Here is an 18,858-nt window from a genome sequence, read left to right on the forward strand (position 1 = left end):
GAGTCCTAGGTTCAATCCCTAGTACCCCCACTAAAAAATAAATAAATAAAAATTTAAAAATAATAATAAAAATAGAATATAGCTCTAGTGTTATCTTTACATGCTAAATGCACTTTTGTCTTATCTTCAAGGAAAAGTGTTTATTTGCCACTGACCATAACAGTGCCTTTGAGAAAATTCTTTTTAGCACAACTGTAGAATGTCTTTCCCTGGGGGCTTAGCATTTGGAAACAAACCCAGTGACAGTTCAGCACAGGTCAAGAGTGTCTACCCATCACCCTGAGGGCTGACCAGTGTTTTTATTTTAGGAAATAAATCCTTTGAGGCACATACATGTTTGTAACAGCATCTGATGCTAGAATTTTTTTTTTGTATACTTCAGAAATATTTCAAATTTCTTACTTTTTCCTCCCCTCCCTTCCCAAGGGCTAAAAACTTATTTATGGAATTTTGAGGATTTTGAGTCAGCGTTCAGTGTGTCTCTGTTTTCCTTTTGGTGAGGGAGAAGGGCATGTCATGTGGTCTCAGAAAAACTCGAGTAGCTCCAGGGCACATTGAGATGGAAAACAGCTCTGGTAGTGTTCTTCAGGACTGTCGGTGGACAGAGACGTTGGTCTTTTTTTTTTTTTTTTCATTCCTTTATATAGTGTTTCCTTTATATGACCCTTCACCCTACTGACCGTGTCAGGGTAATATTTGCACTGACTCCTACTAGAGTTAGTAAAGGTTCTGTAGAGGGGATGGGAAGAGGTCCCTGGGACTTGTGCCTTGCATAAAATGGGTTCACAAACCAGATTTCCTTGTGTAGAGTAGAATCTTTCATCTCTGGCATAGTCTTGGCATTGCATATCCCTTCTCCCCTTGTGCATAAAGTTAAAGTCACTTCTGAAATAGTTTCCACATTTACTTTTGGAGAATTTGTGACATCACTTAGGAGTGGTTTTCAAGAGAACCAGAGTCCCACCTAGAACAGGGGCTGTGTTGATGACTTTATAACGTGACCAGCTTTCGCTGGACTTGCTCTCTTGTTTCCGACTGTAGGTGAGATCGCCATTCTGGGGGGTGTAGGAAAGGAGAATGAAAAACTGTGGAGCTTTGCCAAGAAGGCCTCACACATCCAGCTGGACAGGTAAAAATAATTATCGTCTCTTGGGCTTAAACTGTCTGCTTTTCTTTTTCTTTCTTTTCTCCTCTGTTAAAAATTCTGATTAAGAGAGATAGAAAGAATATATTTTTCAAGGTTTCCCTGCTCATTACCAGTATCATTAGTATGAAATAGTGGTGGTGGTAATCTTTGGTATAGAATTACTGCAGGTTTTCTTCAATCCTTATGTGTAAGAAAATGGTTACATTTTTAAAATTCTGAACATATCATCAAAACTGAGTCACAGCTCAGTAAACCAGATCTTTTGGTATAAAGTTGACAATTGCTGTCCCACCAATTTTCTCTTATTTATTTGGGAGGAGAATCTTTACGTAGCATCTTGCACAGCCCCCACTTCCATTAGCATTGTTGCATCATTATAGTGTGACTGATCTAAAATATTCCTTGTTTTTTTGTAAGTGTTTTTTAAAGAGTGTATTGAAAAACAAAGCTCTTCAGCAAAGTTACCAGCAACAAAACTTAAAGTGTTCTAAAAGAATACTGAATGTGATTAAGATGTCTTCTAGTTTCAACCACAAAACTCTTTAAAGATTTTAGTGACAATATATTAAAGCAGTCAGAATCAGATTGTACTGTTAGACATTCCTTAGTCTTATGGCCCAGATCAAAGTTTTTGAAAATGGTGCATTTCTGTTTTTAAATATAGGAGAAGTCAAAGCAAAGTAATTCATTAAGAAATAGAGAAAAACATTTTTTGGCAGTGCATTCATGGCATTGCTGTATATCCCTACAGATCTTAAGAATGAAAGACAGGAATGTATGTGGCACTGTCACTCCATTTTGATTGCTAAAAACAAACAAACAAACAAACAAGGCAACACAACTAGGATGAGGCATTTTCACCTGTTAACACAGCCTGGGATCTGTGGATAAAAATAAATGTGACAGGTATCTTTTAACAAGTATACCAGAAATTAGATATCCACGTGAGTGTTGTTGCTTTCAAAATAATCAACCTCTTGAGTTATAAATTTACATAAAGCCCGTCACTATATACTGAACATATTTTGTCTTCTAGAAAAGCAGTATTTTTAGTCTTTTTCCCTAACCTTGTTATGTTTTTTTTAATTGAGGTATACTTGATATACACTATTATATACGTTTCAGGTGTACAACATAGTGATTCAGAATTTTTAAAGGTTAGACTCCCTTTTTTTTTTTATTGAAGTATAGTCAGTTTACAATGTTGTGTCAATTTCTGGTGTACAGCACACTGCTTCAGTCATACATGAACATACATATATTCATTTTCATATTCTTTTCACTGTAAGCTACTACAAGATATTGAATGTATTTCCCTGTGCTATACAGTATAAACCTGTTTATCTGTTTTATATATACCAGTCAGTATCTGCAAACCTCAAACTCCCAGTTTATCCCTTCTCACCCTCCTCCCCCCTCCCTTGTATTTTTAACTCTCCGTTAAAAGCCTCATAAGCACGAGAGCTTTGTTTCCTCAGCTTACCAGAAGTGCCTTTGCTGGTTGATGTGCCTTGTTTATCTGCTCAGTTGGATGACTCAATTCTTAACATAGTGAAGGACCACATTTTCAAGCATGGAACGGTAGCATCTCGCCCACCGGTGCAGATAGAAGAATTGATAGAGAAACCCGGAGGCATCATCGTGCGATGGTGTAAGGTATGCAATTCAGAATCGTAGAAGTGGCTTCAACGGGATGGGTTTGAGATTTGGGGCCCCACATGATTATGTTTTTATTAATTTCCTTTGAATATCTTCTTTCTTCATAAATGAAACTTCCTTTTGCTTTACAACTAGTCATGGGAAACTTGAACTGAGGTAGCGCTTCCAGTTTTGAGATAAACAGTTTTGAAGGTACTTATAAAAATCTGTCTGTCAGAATGTGGTTTCCCACCACATATTTCCCAAACTTAACTCTTGGTGAGATGAGGATCGCCCCCATTTCTGTGTGTTAGTAAAGTCAGAACGTTGTCGTGAATATTGGGTGTCTGATATTTTTCTGTTCAATTCTGAATTGATGCCTCTGAACTAAAATTCCTAAAGTGTGATTTTTTTTTTTTGCACTCTCAGCATTGCCAACAATTTTGTGTATTCAATTGTATTATGTATGTAAGTTACCGTAGTTTAGATAGAATCCATGTCCAAATGAGTCTAGTGTCTTGGCTCTTGACAGATACATTGTTCACAGGTGGGTAGTCAGCTTCTGGGAACTATTTTCTTAAATGGGATAAATGGGATTTTTAAAAAACGCAGCCTTGGTATAGAAGAAAGAAGAAGAGATGCTTTTGAAGACTCATTCCATTTCCATTCCTTTGCCTACCAATGGACCTACAGTTTTCAGGGTTTTTTGTTGTTGTTGTTGTTTTTTCACTATAAGCATTATTATTCATGTTTCCTTGTATACACATTTAAGATTTTTTTCTAAAGTATGTACCTAGGGGAGGGTACAGCTCAGTGGCAGAGTGCTTGCCTAGCATGCATGAGGTCCTGGGTTCAATTCCTGGTACCTCCATTAAAGATAAATAAATAAAAACCTAATTACCACCCCCCAAAATAAAGAAGTAAATAAAAAATAAAAAATAAAGTATATACCTAGCTATGAAATTATGAAGTCCTAAGAGTATTGGATCTATACTCTGCTGGGAAATACCAAACACTTCCCAGAGTGGTCGTACCAGAGCACCTTCTCCCAGCAGTGTGTGAGTTCCTCTTACTCTGCATCCTGACCAATGCTTGTTGGCGTTGTCAGAATTTGTTTTTGCCGATACAGTATCTCGTTGTGGATTTATTTTTAAATTGGATTTTCCATCCCATAAATTAAGTTGAATAATTTCGTTTATTTTTGGCTGCCTGTGTATCTTATTCTATAGAACACTTATTTGTGTCTCTTGCCCACTTTCCTATTGGGTGGTTTGTCTTTTATTAATTTTTTCTTTTTTACTTTTCAATTGAAGTGTAGTCAGTTACAATATGTTAATTTCTGGTGTACAACATAGTAGTTCAGTTATGCATACATACATATATATTCCTTTTTATATTCTTTTTCATCATAGGCTATAACAAGATACTGAATACAGTTCACTGTGCTATCCAGTAGGACCTTGTTGTTTACGTATTTTACATATAGTAGTTAGTGTCTGCAAATCCCAAATTCCCAAATTATCCCTCCACCCCACCATCTTCTATTAATTTTTAGGCGTCCTTTGTATGTTATAGATGTTAATAAACTCTCTCAGTTGTATGAATGATGTAGCTGTGGGATACTTATGTTTGAATTTTGAATGTCTTATCTTTGGCGTAATTGTGTAGAAAACATGCCATTTCTTCAAAGGAGATAGACTTTTTCTTTTCAGACTGGGATTATAAAACACATGGCTCAATTAGGAAAAGAAGGGAAGTAATGGTGGCGTTTTTCCTATGACCTTCCTGAGGACAGCCCGTACGCAGCACGTGCACCTGTACACTTGGCCGCACGTGCCCCCATTCAAAGTCCTTAAGTAGTGATGTTGAGGGAAGTTACTCTCTGACTTTTACCTAACATAAAGCCTTTCTCCTCAGGTAGATGACGACTTTACAGCCCAAGATTACAGGCTCCAGTTCCGTAAATGTACTTCAAATCATTTTGAGGACGTGTATGTGGGCTCCGAAACTGAGTTCATAGTGTTGCACATAGACCCCAACGTGGATTACCAGTTCAGAGTCTGCGCCCGAGGAGACGGCCGGCAGGAGTGGAGTCCTTGGAGCGTCCCCCAGACAGGTCACTCCACGCTGGTGCCTCATGGTACGCTGTTGCCTTCGCACTCCTGAAGCTTACCTGTATAAGAACACTTGTATTCTGCGCTATAGGCAGCACCTGGACAGCCCTTTTTCCTAAGGATCAACCATGAATTGATGAGAATAACATGAAATATGTCTTTCACGTCCTGTTCAGATTCCTTTGTGTGAATTCTGAGACATTTGCATCAGTTCTTAGCTCAAGAGTCCCAAAATGATGCCAGAGAGGATTATAAGCATTGATTATAAGCATTCCCTAAAACCAAAAAGATTATAAGTATTGCACTAGAAGACTGCAATATTTGACCGAAACTTGCAATGTATATCTTGGTCAAGGCTTTTTTTTGTCCCCTCTTCTCTTAGTGACTTAATAACCAGAAAAATATCAACAAATAGAGAGAAATAAGGAGTCTAGTACCTAATGTTTACTTATGATTAGAAATTGATCTCTCCTATATTTTTAAAAAGATTTAGACTCATTTGTTACTTAGTACTTAATCAGGTTGGAGTCAGCTCCAACGTGATTTTATTAGGTAGGAGGTAACCCTTCTTTGATCTTCCTTGCCAAACGTGCAGGAAGAGACTAAAATCTTCTTTGTGATTTGCAGGATTAACCATGACACTCTGTCACTGAATATTTTCCTTTATTGAACTTGCTCATGACCCCTAAGTGTAGCGTCTTTGACTTCCAAGTTTTATTTTAATGTGTCTGTATTGAAGGTATTCCACCAAAAGGGTCTAACAATTTTCAATATCCTTACTTTTTAAAAAGAGTGGACAGCTGGCTTTGAGGGGTACAGTCTGAGCAGTCGGAGAAATATAGCGCTCCGGAATGACGCCGAATCCTCCGGTGTTCTCTACTCCAGCGCCCCAACGTACTTCTGTGGGCAGACGTTAACATTCAGGCAAGTGCATATTAACAGATCAGTCTGTCACGCCTGAGGCAGCATAGTGAAGTGCACAGAGCGTACGTGAGCCTCGGATCCAAGCAGTCCTCAGTTTATTCCATCATTTCTGGGCAGTGCTACCTTGGGGAGATTGCCTTATTTCTCTTGGCTTCACTTTTCTCATATGTATTCATAGTGTTATTATGAGCATGGACTGAGAAATGTGTATAAAATGCTTCGCCTCTGCCTGGTACCTAGTATGTACTCACTATGTTTAGGTCTTCTTCTTGGTAAATAGATTACTGGTCGGAAGTCAATCTTAAAAATTCAGCGTTCCACCCTCCTCCTAGTTTTTTTTTTTTCCCTTGGTGAATCAGTAGACCAGGTGTCAATGAGAAACATCCTATCAGTGTAAACATACTATATGTGTATATATAATTCTCTCTAAAATAAAACTGAAAGCAAGCCTCCCCTACCACCAGTTATCTTTCTGTTAACTATTAGAAAATTTTCCTTTTTTTGTTTTTGTTTTTGTTTTTGTTTTCGTGTTGTCTGATACATATTCTCTATCTATGGTTATGTCACTAAATAGCTCTTCCTAGAAACGAAAGCCCAGTTTTGATTTGGAAAAGTAAAGCTTGCCATTCTCACCTCAGTGGAGCAAACTCTCCTCTGATTTTTAAGTCGTGAGATCATGGGATTTTATTGTGAATGCTTGCTCCATGTTCCTCTTGTTCTCAGTCCCTTATCGTATAAGGCATGGAGAGTATCTGGAAGTGTTTTCTGAGCTAATGTTGCCATGTTCTCCACCAGCCAAGTCATGTGAACTGTCAGCATGGTCAGAAGGCACTAGTTTACGCTCTGTCTCATTTTTAACACCTCCTCCCACCCCTTACGTAATGAAGAAAGAATGACTTAATAACCAGAAAAATATCAACAAATAGAGAGAAATAAGGAGTCTAGTACCTAATGTTTACTTAATTATTCCCCGGGTAATCATGAGTTTTCTTTGTGAACGCACCCCTTCCCTGCTTCTGTCTCTTGTTTATAGAGATACTCCCATTAGTGCACCTCCTGAGGACAGGGTGCTTCTGCGTCACAATAGGGCTTCTTGAGTTAATAGATTCAGGCCAGATATCACACCATAATAAGAATAGTAATCATAGTAATAATAATTGCAGTTAATGTTTAAATTTTGTTTACTGTTACTTGCAGTTAATGTTTGAATTGCACGTGCTTTGTGCCAGGTAACATCCTAAAATGCACTTTCCTTACTTAACTCACTTGAGTCTCCCAGTAACCCAATGAAATAGGTGTAGTTACCCATTTTAGGGATGAGGATACGGAGGCAAAGAGAAGTGAAGTCATTTACCCAGTGTCACATATTTAGTAAATGGTAAAGCTAAGATTTAAAACCCAGGCAGTCTCTCTCCAGTGATTTTAATCACAGGGTCTATATTGCTTTTTTTTTTTAAATTTGGTTTTAATTTTTTAAATTGACGTATACTCAGTTTACAATGTTGAGTCAACCATACTGCTTCTTGTTTGTCATTTTCCTGGGGGAGGTAACGTGACTGTAGTTAATGTGGAAATGGACGCTTTCTCTGCTGCTGTATCCTCAGCCCTTTTCCTTTTCCCTCTTCTGTGACTTTTATGCATCAGTGATGGTGAACTGATGCTCCTCTACTTTTAATTCTTCCTCTGTGAACACAGGGTCTGATAGATGACTGACTTAGGCTTGTTTCTTGAGTCACTCAGTAGCTGTTTATTGATTACGACATTGGAAATTACACAAGTTGATTTACATCCACGTACTGTCTGTGGACTGTGGCCTGACGCTTAGTCGGCCTGAATAAACCATTAGTTCCTCCCTCCTCCTCCAGAAATGCCTGACGGGGCCCCACTTGGCAGGGTGATTAACTGAAACTTGGTTAAGCTCAGTATTATCTTAGCCAGACCTTTGCATTTTTGTCATTTTTCCTTTGAATGTGGAATGAAAATGTTTTCTTCCCTTGTATAAAGGAATTTCAGACATCAGCAGCTAAGGTGTGACTGGTGGTGGGGGGACACCTTCATGCACGAGGCAGGGGCAGATGGGTCCACTTGATTAAAGGTAAACTTTATTCAGCTTTTTGAGGGTGTGTGAGGGCCTCCTAGTCACAAGGGAGATTATACTCCTGCCTGTTGTTCAGCCCAGTCTATCTCTGCTGAAGTTTCTGGAATGCTTAGAGCTGCTGACGCCAGAGAAGCCTGTTACTGGCTGGCTCTTAATAGTCTCTGAGCCCAGTCTCGTGTGGTGCCCAGGTCTGCTAGCAGCCTCCCACTCTGGGCCTCCCTCTCCCTGCTTTCATGTCTGAACATTCCTGCCTTCCTCCCCTTTCCTCGCTTCTGAGATTTCCCGATCTTACTGTTTTTTAAACCATATTTTTACCTTCTCTTCTCTGCCACCTCCTTTCTTTAAAACAGCTTCCCTTCTAACAGCCTTCCTTAATCCTGGCAGCCTGGGAGGGTCCTGCCTGCCTTCTGCACATGAGGAAACCAAAGCGCAGAGACAGTCGCTGGCGTGTCGGTATTCAGACTCCGGCCATCTAGCCCTGCAGTCTGCGTTCTTAAGCACCGTGCTGCCCTGCCTTTCCCAAGTAACATGAGGCGGGAAACCATGGGGCAGTAGGCTAGCTATTTGATATCACTAACTTTTTCCTCCCAAGAATATAAAAAAGTAATATTCCAGTTACCTGTTGTTGGGTAGCAAACCGTCCCCAAACTCAGAGGCTTAAAACAACCCCGGTTATTTATTTAGCTCAGGAAGCTGCCATTTGCAGAGACTGGCGAGGGCAGCTCATCTCTGCTTATGTGGTGTTACTGGGGAAGTTTGACTAGGGGTGGTGGGTCTGCTCCCAAGATGACTCACTCGCACAACTGGCAGGTTGATTCTGGTCCTTGGTACCCCACGGGCTGCCTGGGCTTCCTCACAGCATGGTGGCCGGGTTCCAAGAATAAGCATCCCAAGAGATAGGAAGTGGAAGCTCCAGTTTCTTAAAGTCTAAGCCTGGAAACTGACATTGTGTCATTTCTACCATGTTCTGTTGCTCAACCAGTCACAGTCCAGATCCCAGGGAGGAACATACACCCTACTTCTTGATGAGAGAAGTATCCAAGAATTTGGAGGCTTTATCTGAGAAGTGTCATGGTTGGTAGCTGTTAGAGGGGTTCTTGGAATATGTGAATTAAGTTTAATGCTTGCTCTTGGTGAAGCATTCACATTGAGTGAATGTAAGCTTGAGATCTTTCTTTCCTACACACAATTGGTCTCCATCATTACCAGCTGTATCTTCCATACCAATTACTAGCTTCTCATTTTTAAAAAACAAACTCAGTCTAATTTGATCTTTTCTCAAAAATCCCACCAGGGCATAGTCTCAGCTAGGGTTAAGAAGTTAATTTGTTTGTGACTAGGGTCTTTGAAACCTTATCCGTTTCTCCTTCTATTGAGACAGATTGTGCTGTCCCAGGGAGAGTACAGCTTGGCGGGAGCTTTGTATTTGCCACTCCCCTCTCTGTAGTCCTTTCAGGTTGAAGCTTGGCTCTTATTACAGGTGTGGGACAATGTTGTCAGACAGACGTTTTCCCCCACAGACCCTTTATTACAGACTTGGGTGAGGTAAGACAGCTGGTTTGTAAGTAGATCTCCTTTAAGATTCTATAGTGTATCTTTTGGTTTGTTTTTAGAGATGGAGGAGAAAAGTGACAAAGAATAGCAAGTAATGAGTCTGAACGGGGCTAACAGAGACAGGCGTAGAGTCAGAGAGAACCCCAGAAAAGTAGGATTTTGTTGTGGACAGGCTGTGTATATTTCTTCTTTAATTCTTCAAAGAATTGCCCCCTCAGAGCTCACTTGTGCCCATTTGCAGGGAGGACACTTGATACCACATACAGAGCTCTTTTTCTTCTTTTTTTTTTTCGCAACGAAAGTCTTCACCGGGTAAAACCAAGTCAGATTTATGTTTCATAGTCTTGGGGGTCACGCTCTGCATTTCTCTTCATGAATTCATGAGTCGAGCTAGACTTATACAAAATAGGAAAAGCCAGCTAACCTTTGTTGAGCCCCACTGCGTATTAGTTCGAAAGCACTTAAATGAGTTGACGCCTATAAATCCTCATTACAACCTCATGAGGTAGACGCAGTTTATAGAGGAGGAAATTGAGATGTAAAAAGAGTAGGCAACTTGTAGAGATTGTTAATAGTGATGCGCTTAAGATTCAAATCCTGACAGTCTAGCCCTGCAGGACTCTGCTGGAACTTGGAGTGAGATTGGAGGCCATTGGAGGGTATGGAGCGAATGAATGACGTGATCTGACATTTGTTTTACAAGTCATTTTGGCTGCTGGGTGGGAAGTAGTGTGTAGAGCCATACAGGTAAGGCAGGGAGAGGACCAGTTAGGAGGCTGGAGAGGAGGAGCTAAAGTATGGCCAGAAACAAGGAGAAACTGTATTCAGCATTCCAGTATTAGTATTCCTGACAGCTAATGTTGGCTTCGACCAGGACGGAGCGATGGAGGCAATGATAAGTGTTCAGAATCTGGATTTATTTTGAAAGAGGAACTTATGGGATTTACTGACAGGTTCGTTGTGGGGTACTGAGAAAGCTGAATTTTTGGACTGAGTAACTTAGGGTAGAAGTGTCATTTACTGAGGTGGGTAAGGTCTTACCAGGAGCATATTTCTGGGTGAATATCAGTTCTTCCACAAATTAATTTGAGTTCCTCACCAGATATGTAAGTGAAGATGTGGAGTAGACAGTCGGAGATACAAATCTGGAGCTCAGTGGAGAGGGTCAGCCTGGAGATAATTAATTTGAGGGTTTTTGGCATACAGATGAGTATTTAAAACCATGAGACTGGATGAGATCAGCCAGGGAATGGGTGTAGGTAGACAGCATTAGAGAACTCATAACATTCAGCATTTGGGGAGGAAAGAAAGTACCATCACAGGATTCTGTGGATGAGCAGCATGTGAGGTGGACAGGAGAAGTGGGAGACTGCGGTGTCCTGGAAGCCAAGCAAAGGGAGTGTTTCTAAGAGGAGGTAGTGATCACTTGTGTCTAATGCTGCTGATCCAACAGGTGAGAGAAGGACTGAGAGTTGACCTTTGGGTTTGCCGCTTGGATGTTGATTGGTGGCCCTGACATGAAGTTCCAGGGGAGCTGTGGAGGTGAAAGCTTGATTAGAGTCAGTTCAAAAGAGAGATGGGAACGTGGGGAACCAGTAGATGCACTTTGGTCCTGAATTTTTCCTCCTCTGTAAACTTTTTGAAGAAATAAGGTTGTGGGGGGTGAGTGCTTTTTCAACGAAACTAAGAAAGACAGAAAACTCAAATTCCAAATTAGGTGTCAAGGCTTCCTAAGACACAACTAGGCAGTAAATCATGGCAGATCCAAAAAAAAATACTGCTGTGATTTATGTCAAAGAGTACTCTGCCCGTGTTTTCCTCTAGGAGTTTTATAGTATCTGGTCTTATATTTAAGTCTTTAATCCATTTTGTGCTTATTTTTGTGTATGGTGTTAGAGATTGTTCTTATTTCATTCTTTTACATGTAGCCATCCAGTCTTCCCAGCACCACTTAATTGAAGAGATTGGCTTTTTCCACTGTATGTTTTTGACTGCTTTGTTGTAGGTTAATTGACCACAAGTACATGGGTTTATTTCTGGGCTCTCTATCCTGTTCCATCGATCTGTGTGTCTGTTTTTGTGTTTTGATTACTGTACATTTTTTTTAATTGAAGTGTAGTTGATTTACAGTGTTGTATTAGTTTCTGGTGTACAGCAAAGTGATTCAGTTACACATATATATTCTTTATTCAATGCTGTTTTCATGCAGGCTGCTTTTAGGAACAATTTTGTGATTTATTCAAATAAGGAGTTTTTTTCCTTCACCCCAGGATTTTTTTTTTCTTACTCTTTGAGTTTTAACTTTTAGTTAATTTCAGGAAATTTTATTTGAATTAATTATTCATGTACAAAGTTTAATTATGGACAAAAATGTACACTAGCAATGAGCTGGTCAAACTCAAGGTCAAGAGCAGAGTGCTGCAAAAGACTGCCCTCATTTCAGATACCAGCTGCAAGTTCCTGGGGTCTCCAGGGCCCACCCTCACTTCTAACTGCATAGATGGTTACAAATTCTGGGGTTCCCATGACCCACCCTCAGGTTTTATAATTTGCTAGGATGAGTCACAGAACTTAGGAAAACACATCACTAATGATTACAGTTTCATTATAGCAAAAGAATACAAATCAGAACCTGCCAAAGGGAGGGACTCGTAGGGCGAGGTCTAGGAGGATTCCAGACTCAAAGCATACGTCTCCGGGACGCACGGCCTTTTGGCAGGGCAGCACTCAAAAGAGTATTGCAAACTGGGAATGCTCACTCAAGCTTTGGTGTCCAGAGTTTTTATTGAGGTTTTGTTATGGAGACACGGTTGATTAACTCGTCCCCATCTGACTCAATACACACCTCCCTGACCCTCCTAGGAGACTGGGCTGAAAGCCTCAACCCTCTAGTCACATAACTGTTCTTTCCAGGGCAACCTGCTGCCGTACTGAGTCGTCTTGTCAGCATAAGCTATCTAGGGGCCCACCATGAGCACCTCATGAGCGTAAACTATCAGGTGTGCGCTGAGGGGCCCAGCATGAGTAACAGAGACACTCCTGGTTTAGAGGTTACCTCCCAGGATCAAGGCAAACCAAATTCTTTATTACACAACAGTGAAGGAAGTAACTGCTGTCCTCCATGTAGAATTAATACTATTAGCATGTTTTTACTTTTTAGAGAAACAAAATATTAGGAATATGAAGGTTAAAATTCAGGTTATCTTGTGTTTCCCATGTCTCTCTGTCTCTGTCTCTCTCTCTATATATATATGTATATTTATCCTTCAAGTATTTTGTGTGTTTTTAAAATCTTTATAAACGTAATTTCAGACTTAGGGAAGAATTGCAAGAATAGTACAAAGAATTTCCAAGTACTCTTCACACAGATTTCCCAGTACTATTTTTGTTTCATCATTTTCTATTTTTTTCCAAATAATTTTCAGTGAGCATTTCATAAAAACAGATTTTCAAAATCAGAAAATTAGCATTAATGTACTATTATCTAACCTACAGACCTTATCAGATTTAGTTGTTCCAATTAATGTTCTTTACAGAAAAAAAAACTTAGTTTATGTGTTATATTCAGTTCCTGTGTCTCTTAGTCTCTCTTAATCTGATACCTTTTCCCTGTATCTTTTAACTTTTACGATACTGGCATTTGTGAAGAGTCTCTGACTTGACAATTTAATTATAATGTGTTTCAGTGTGATTTTTTGGGTTCATCCTGTTTGGAGTTTCTTGAATCTGAATGCCCATTTCCATCCCCCATTTTGGGAAAATTTCACCCATTATTTCTTTAAACCCTTGATCTCTTCTTCTGTAACTCTTTTAGACTCTTTTCACTCTTTAAAATTATTTTATTCTTCTAATTGGGTTATTTTGAACAATTGAGTTTCAAGTTTGATGTTTCTTTCTTCTGCTTCATTAAGTGTGATACTGAATCCCTCTCATGAATTTTTCAATTCATTTATTGTACTCTTGAGTTCTAAAATTTCTCTTTAGTTATTTAAAAAATTTTCGTTGTTGGTATTCTAATTTTTTTCACGCTTCCTTTTCTTTCTTTCTTTTTTTTTAAATTGAAGTACAGTCAGCTACAATGTGTCAGTTTCTGGTGTACAGCACAGTGTCCCAGTCATGCATATATATACATATATTCATTTTCATTAAAGGTTATTATAAGTTATTGAATATAGTTCCCTGTGCTCTACAGAAGAAACTTGTTTTTTCATGCCTCCTTTTCTTGAGCCTGGAGACCATCTTTATGATGGTTTATTTGAATTGTTTGTCAGATGATTCATATACATATCTCCATTTCATTAGGATACTTTAATGAAGATCTCTTCTATTTTTTTTCTGGGCCAAATTTGCCTATTTTTTAAGTTTCATAATTTTGTGTTGGAATCTGCAAATATGAAAAAAAAAAAACCCAAAACCTGCCACCTCTCCAAGTCTTTATAGCCTAGCTTCATAGAGAATAAGATCCTCACAGATGAGCTCAGCTAAAGATGGCATGCGGGGCGGGGGACTCGGAACTGTTCTGGAGAGGAATGTGACCTTCCTGGGCTTGTGTGTACAATTTCTGAGAGCCTCGCTGATTTTTCACAAGAGCTTGTGATCTCTTGCGCCCTCTGCTGTCTGTTTTGGCACTGCACATTCTCCGGTACTACAGCCGCAAGCTGCCTTGCTCTGTCGTTCTCAGGGGCCAGAGTATGTTGGCTCTGCATCAGGTGAGACAGATACCATTCTTCTGAGCAGCCCTATGAAGAGCCGGCACACCTGAACATGTTTTCCTCTTCTCTCTCTATTCTGTGCCAAGCTGCACCGGCTGCAGGATGCTACTCCTCACTCTTCTTTGGTCTAAGCAGCACTCAGGCAGCCATACTGTGCCAGGTCCGTCAGGGCTCCAAATGAGGCATGACAGAAACCAGTCCTTCGGGCAGCCCTCCAGAGAGCTGGAATGCTTGCTGCACACTCCGCTCCTGTGTCTCCTTCCTGAAGGAGAAGTCGGGAGCTGGGTGTTCTTGCCTGGCGTTTAGCTGCGGTAGCCTGGGACAGGGGCTGACGTGGGGAAAGTGAAATTACTCTGCTCATTTGTTTCAGTGCAGCTGTTTTTAGCTTTGTGTTCCTTTGGAACTTTTTTTTTTTTCCCTTTGGAATTTTTAAACTGGATTCTGGAAATCTCATAAAGGTATTTTGGTCTGTGTAACATTTTAAAAATGGTATTTCTGTGGTAGAACGTGTCCTGGGACTTACTGTTCTGTTTTGTGGCTGCTGTCACCTCCTCCCTATGCTTAATCTTTTTTTCTTCTCTTGTCTATGAATATCATCTATTGTTTTTTTTACGGTATTTTTTTAAATTGAAGGATAGTGTACAATAGTATATGAATTACAGGTGTACTATATAGTGATTCACAATTTCTAAAGATTACGCTCCATTTATAGTTATTATAAAATATTGACTAGATTCCTCGTGTTGTACAATATATCCGTGTAGCTTATTCTGTACATAATTGTTTGTACCTCTTAATCCCCCACCCATACTTCTTTATATTGCTGAGTTCGAAGTGAAATGACTTAAAAAACCCATCCACGTGTTTATTATGAACCTGCAACGTTTGCCCCTTTACTACAGAAGACATTTTGAGGCCACGTTGAGTGTAAATAATCACATCTTTCCTTGGTGAAGCTACATGCTGCTGCTTGCTAAGTTTTCTTTTTCTGTCCTTGCTGATTTTTGTTCTTCTGTCTGGCTTTCTAGAATGGAGGGAAAGATGACCTTGGTAATAGGGATATAGATTGACCTCTATATCTAAGTTTCCTATTTCTGGAGTACCTGATGATGTATTGAGACTGAAACATGAAAGGAAATGCTTAAACTTTCTACATATGAACTTCTCCAACCAAAATACATCCATAATCTCTTTTTTAAAAAAAGGATAATATCTGTTTTTAAATTCTTGACAAACAGGAATCTAATCATTGCATAGACTCTCATATTGAAGGTTTAGGTGATGGCACCATTGGTCACATTCATTATAATGGCAAATGTGACAAGTTTTCTACATGATGGGGCCAGAACATAAAATAATAATGCGCTGTCATTGCTGTGAACAGTTGACACGGACTCTGCTGTCAGAGGGCCTGAGTTCCTTCCTAGTTCCGCTCAGCCAGGTGCTCAGCTTCAATTTATTTTGCCTTTTCTTTGTTTTGTCTTTCCTTTGTGCCTCAGTTTCCTCCTGTGTAAAATGGGTATGAAAACAATAGCCCCTACCTCATGGGTTGCTATGTGAATTGAATGAGATGATTCATAACTAGACAGATAAGTAGATGTAAAGTTTTAGAACAGTATCCCGAATTTAGGAAGTGCTGAATCAGTGTTAGCCATTCTTAAGAGCAGCTGTGATGAGATTGCTCTTTTTAAGCTTCTTAACTGTTAGATATCAGGCTAAAAACAGAGAAGAGATTAAATGACCTTTCTACTTTATGGACAGAGTTGAAACTGTGGGACAACCAGACAGAAGAGACAGTATAGGCGTGTGTGCAGAAAAACAGAATGGATATGACTCTCTGCAGCGGGATCAAGCCGTGTGCATTAGTACAAACGGTAAGAGAGAAATAACTGCCTTTCTCTTTGATGTATATGAGTGACCGTAGGGAGGTTTGAATCAGTCTCAGTATCACGCATTTACAGCAGAAGATGAAAAAGTTTAGGTCTTACTGGCATATCCGTGTGGCTACTATATATCAGACATTATTCTGAATCCTTTAAAATAATACGTTGTTCAGTCCTTTTAACGACTTTTTGAAGGGAGTAGTGGTGTTAGATCCATTTGATAGCTGGTGAAAACTGAGCCTCAGGGAGATGAAGTAGCTGGCTCCAACTCACGCAGTTTGGAGGTGATGGAGCTGGGTTTTTCACCCAGCAGTTTGCCCTTGGATTCTGTGTGCCCAGGTCATCTGAAGTCAGCATGGACTGGAGAACATAAATTCAGCATCGATCAGGGAACTTGGTTGAGGGTTTACTTAACTTGATGTATGTCTGGAGCGTGCTTTGGTCTCTTACTCTGCAGTAATCACACTTTAAAAAGTCATTACCAAGATGTGTTCCTGTTTTATGCCGTGGGTCAGCAGTAGGCAGGGCAAGATTGCTGTTCCGCGGGGTGTTATGAGGCGGGTAATTAGGTTGATTCACTTATTTATGTTTGGAGGAGGTACAGGGGATTGAACCTAGAACCTCGTGCATGCTAAGCATGCGCTCTACCGCTTGAGCTATATACCCTGCCCCCCACAGGGTATGCTTTTGTAATGGAGTCAAGTTTTTTTTGACGCCATCCATGTGGGAGACTCATGGTATCTATTCTAAAAGAGTGGAATGCAACCCTGGACCAGAACTCTAAAATGTTTTAAAGCTTTAACTTTTTTCTCCTGCCTTGGGGTGGGGGTTAATTAACATATTTAACTGCATTATCTGCGACCCATTGGTATTCCAAAATGTTTTCTTTATCTGAATTAGGAAATTAGTTGTGTTACCACAATAATCTTGAATCTTGTTTCCATTCTTGGCTATTGCTCACATGTTAAGTGACTCTTTACCTTAACATTTTAGGTGCAGTTTTTGTAAATGGAAAAGAAATGACTAATCAGTTGCCCGCAGTTACTTCTGGGTCCACTGTCACATTTGACATTGAAGCTGTGACTCTAGGAGCCACCAATAATAACGAAGGCGGAAACTTCAAGCTTCGAGTAACGATTAGTTCGAGTAACAGAGAAGTGGTGTTTGATTGGTCGCTCGATCAGTCTTGTGGTTCCCTTTACTTCGGATGCTCGTTTTTCTATCCTGGGTGGAAAGTGCTGGTGTTCTAGATTTCCAGATGACTGGCTTTGGGTGCAGGGGTGTCATGTAGCTGTTCTCAGCCCAGTTTAATTGTTGCTGATTTAAAAAAATGGTTAGATTCATCTCTCAGTTAAGCCATTGGAGACAGAAATTGTTTACTGGATTTATTTTGAAATATTTTCACAATAAGAGGCTTGAATACTGTGGACAAACCATATTGCAGTCCATTTTATTTTTCAGCATAGTGTTAATCAGAGTATCACATTGTAAAGATCAAATTGACTCTTAAAGGAGATACAGACAAAAAGCCCTATGCCCTTCCACTGTACTTCTTTTTAAAGTTGGTTATAAGAACAGAAAAATGTAACATAACATTATTTTATTAAATCTCCATCTTTTAAAGTTCCAGTGCCAAGTAAGACTGTAAAATAAAACAGCGGGACTAGAGCCGGCAGAACGTGGCTGCCATGTACGTTGTAATATGCACTCACTGGTGTGTTCTCCACACGAGTGTCCTCCGTATTCAGGGATTTGTAAGCAGTATTGAATTTTATCTCATGTTCAGGAATCTTTAAGTCCCAAAAGCACGAGCATTTTTGCATTTTTAAAAACAACTGAGCAAGTGTCTACAAGAGGCAAAGTACTTTGTTTTGTTCTTTCCTTGCAGTTTGATGACAGGCTAGAGGACTGGCACAGGGGAAGACTGCTCGTGAAAGTAGTATGCACAGCAGCATTAGCCACGTCCCAGGTGCACGTCCAGCCTCGGTGACGTGCGTGTTGCTCCCCAGGGGGTCTCAGCTGCAGTCCCATTTTCCTGTCGGTTTCATAAATGGTCTTTCAGTGGAGCAAACAAATACAGGGTAAATACTTGACCTATGTTTTAGAAGACTTAAATTGGTTTAAAATATTTATTTGAAGAACTTACTTAGTATGTGAAAATGATTATCTTAACTTGCTATATTACCAGCCTAAGATCTTTTTCTTGAATGTGAATTTTTTCTTTTTTTAACATAGAATAGTGGAAAAGCAAGTTTGATATTTTTGTAAGATAATTTATTTGGGAATTCAGATTCCCTGTTAGACAATCATGACTTTTTTCCTTGCCTTTTTATATATAATAAGTGAGCTGTTTTTCACTTGTTTAGTGATTGTTAAGAAGATGTGCTAGAATGTAGCTGCTTCATCCAGCTGTCTGAAACAAAATAAAAACCTTAAAGTTATATGTGTGTATTTTTTCTTTCATAAGATTTGATTAATCCCGATTTAATCTTGACTTTTAAGTGGAAGGATCCATATATAAATAATGAATAAGTTATATATTCATGCATAACATGTGTATGTTGGCAAGACTGTACTCCCTCCAAAGGGTCTAAGGGAGAATTCTTCCTCGCCCTTTGCCAGCTTCTGGTAGCCCCAGGCGTTCCTTGACCTGCTGCCTAACTCCAGTCTCTGCCTCTCCTTCCATCTCTTACAAGGACACTTATCTTGGATTTAGAACCCACCCAGATAATTCAGGATGATCTCATCTCAATATCTTTATACCTGCAAAGACCCCTTTCCCAAATAA

General features: G+C 39.7%; 1 protein-coding gene across 1 annotated transcript in view; it reads left to right on the forward strand.

Annotated features, from left to right (window-relative positions):
* The window catches only part of CRLF3 (cytokine receptor like factor 3), a 32,307-nt gene extending 13,796 nt beyond the window's left edge, over nucleotides 1–18,511 (forward strand). Inside the window, exons 3-8 of the mRNA XM_072938954.1 lie at nucleotides 1,042–1,129; nucleotides 2,626–2,803; nucleotides 4,703–4,925; nucleotides 5,691–5,823; nucleotides 15,949–16,061; nucleotides 17,064–18,511. Of these exons, the coding sequence (XP_072795055.1) occupies nucleotides 1,042–1,129; nucleotides 2,626–2,803; nucleotides 4,703–4,925; nucleotides 5,691–5,823; nucleotides 15,949–16,061; nucleotides 17,064–17,320 (992 nt within the window). The 3' untranslated portion in view covers nucleotides 17,321–18,511. The remainder of the gene's footprint in view (nucleotides 1–1,041; nucleotides 1,130–2,625; nucleotides 2,804–4,702; nucleotides 4,926–5,690; nucleotides 5,824–15,948; nucleotides 16,062–17,063) is intronic.
* The last annotated feature ends 347 nt before the right edge of the window (nucleotides 18,512–18,858 follow it).

The sequence above is a fragment of the Vicugna pacos genome, chromosome 16 (genome assembly GCF_048564905.1).
Source record: "Vicugna pacos chromosome 16, VicPac4, whole genome shotgun sequence".
NCBI lineage: Eukaryota > Metazoa > Chordata > Mammalia > Artiodactyla > Camelidae > Vicugna > Vicugna pacos.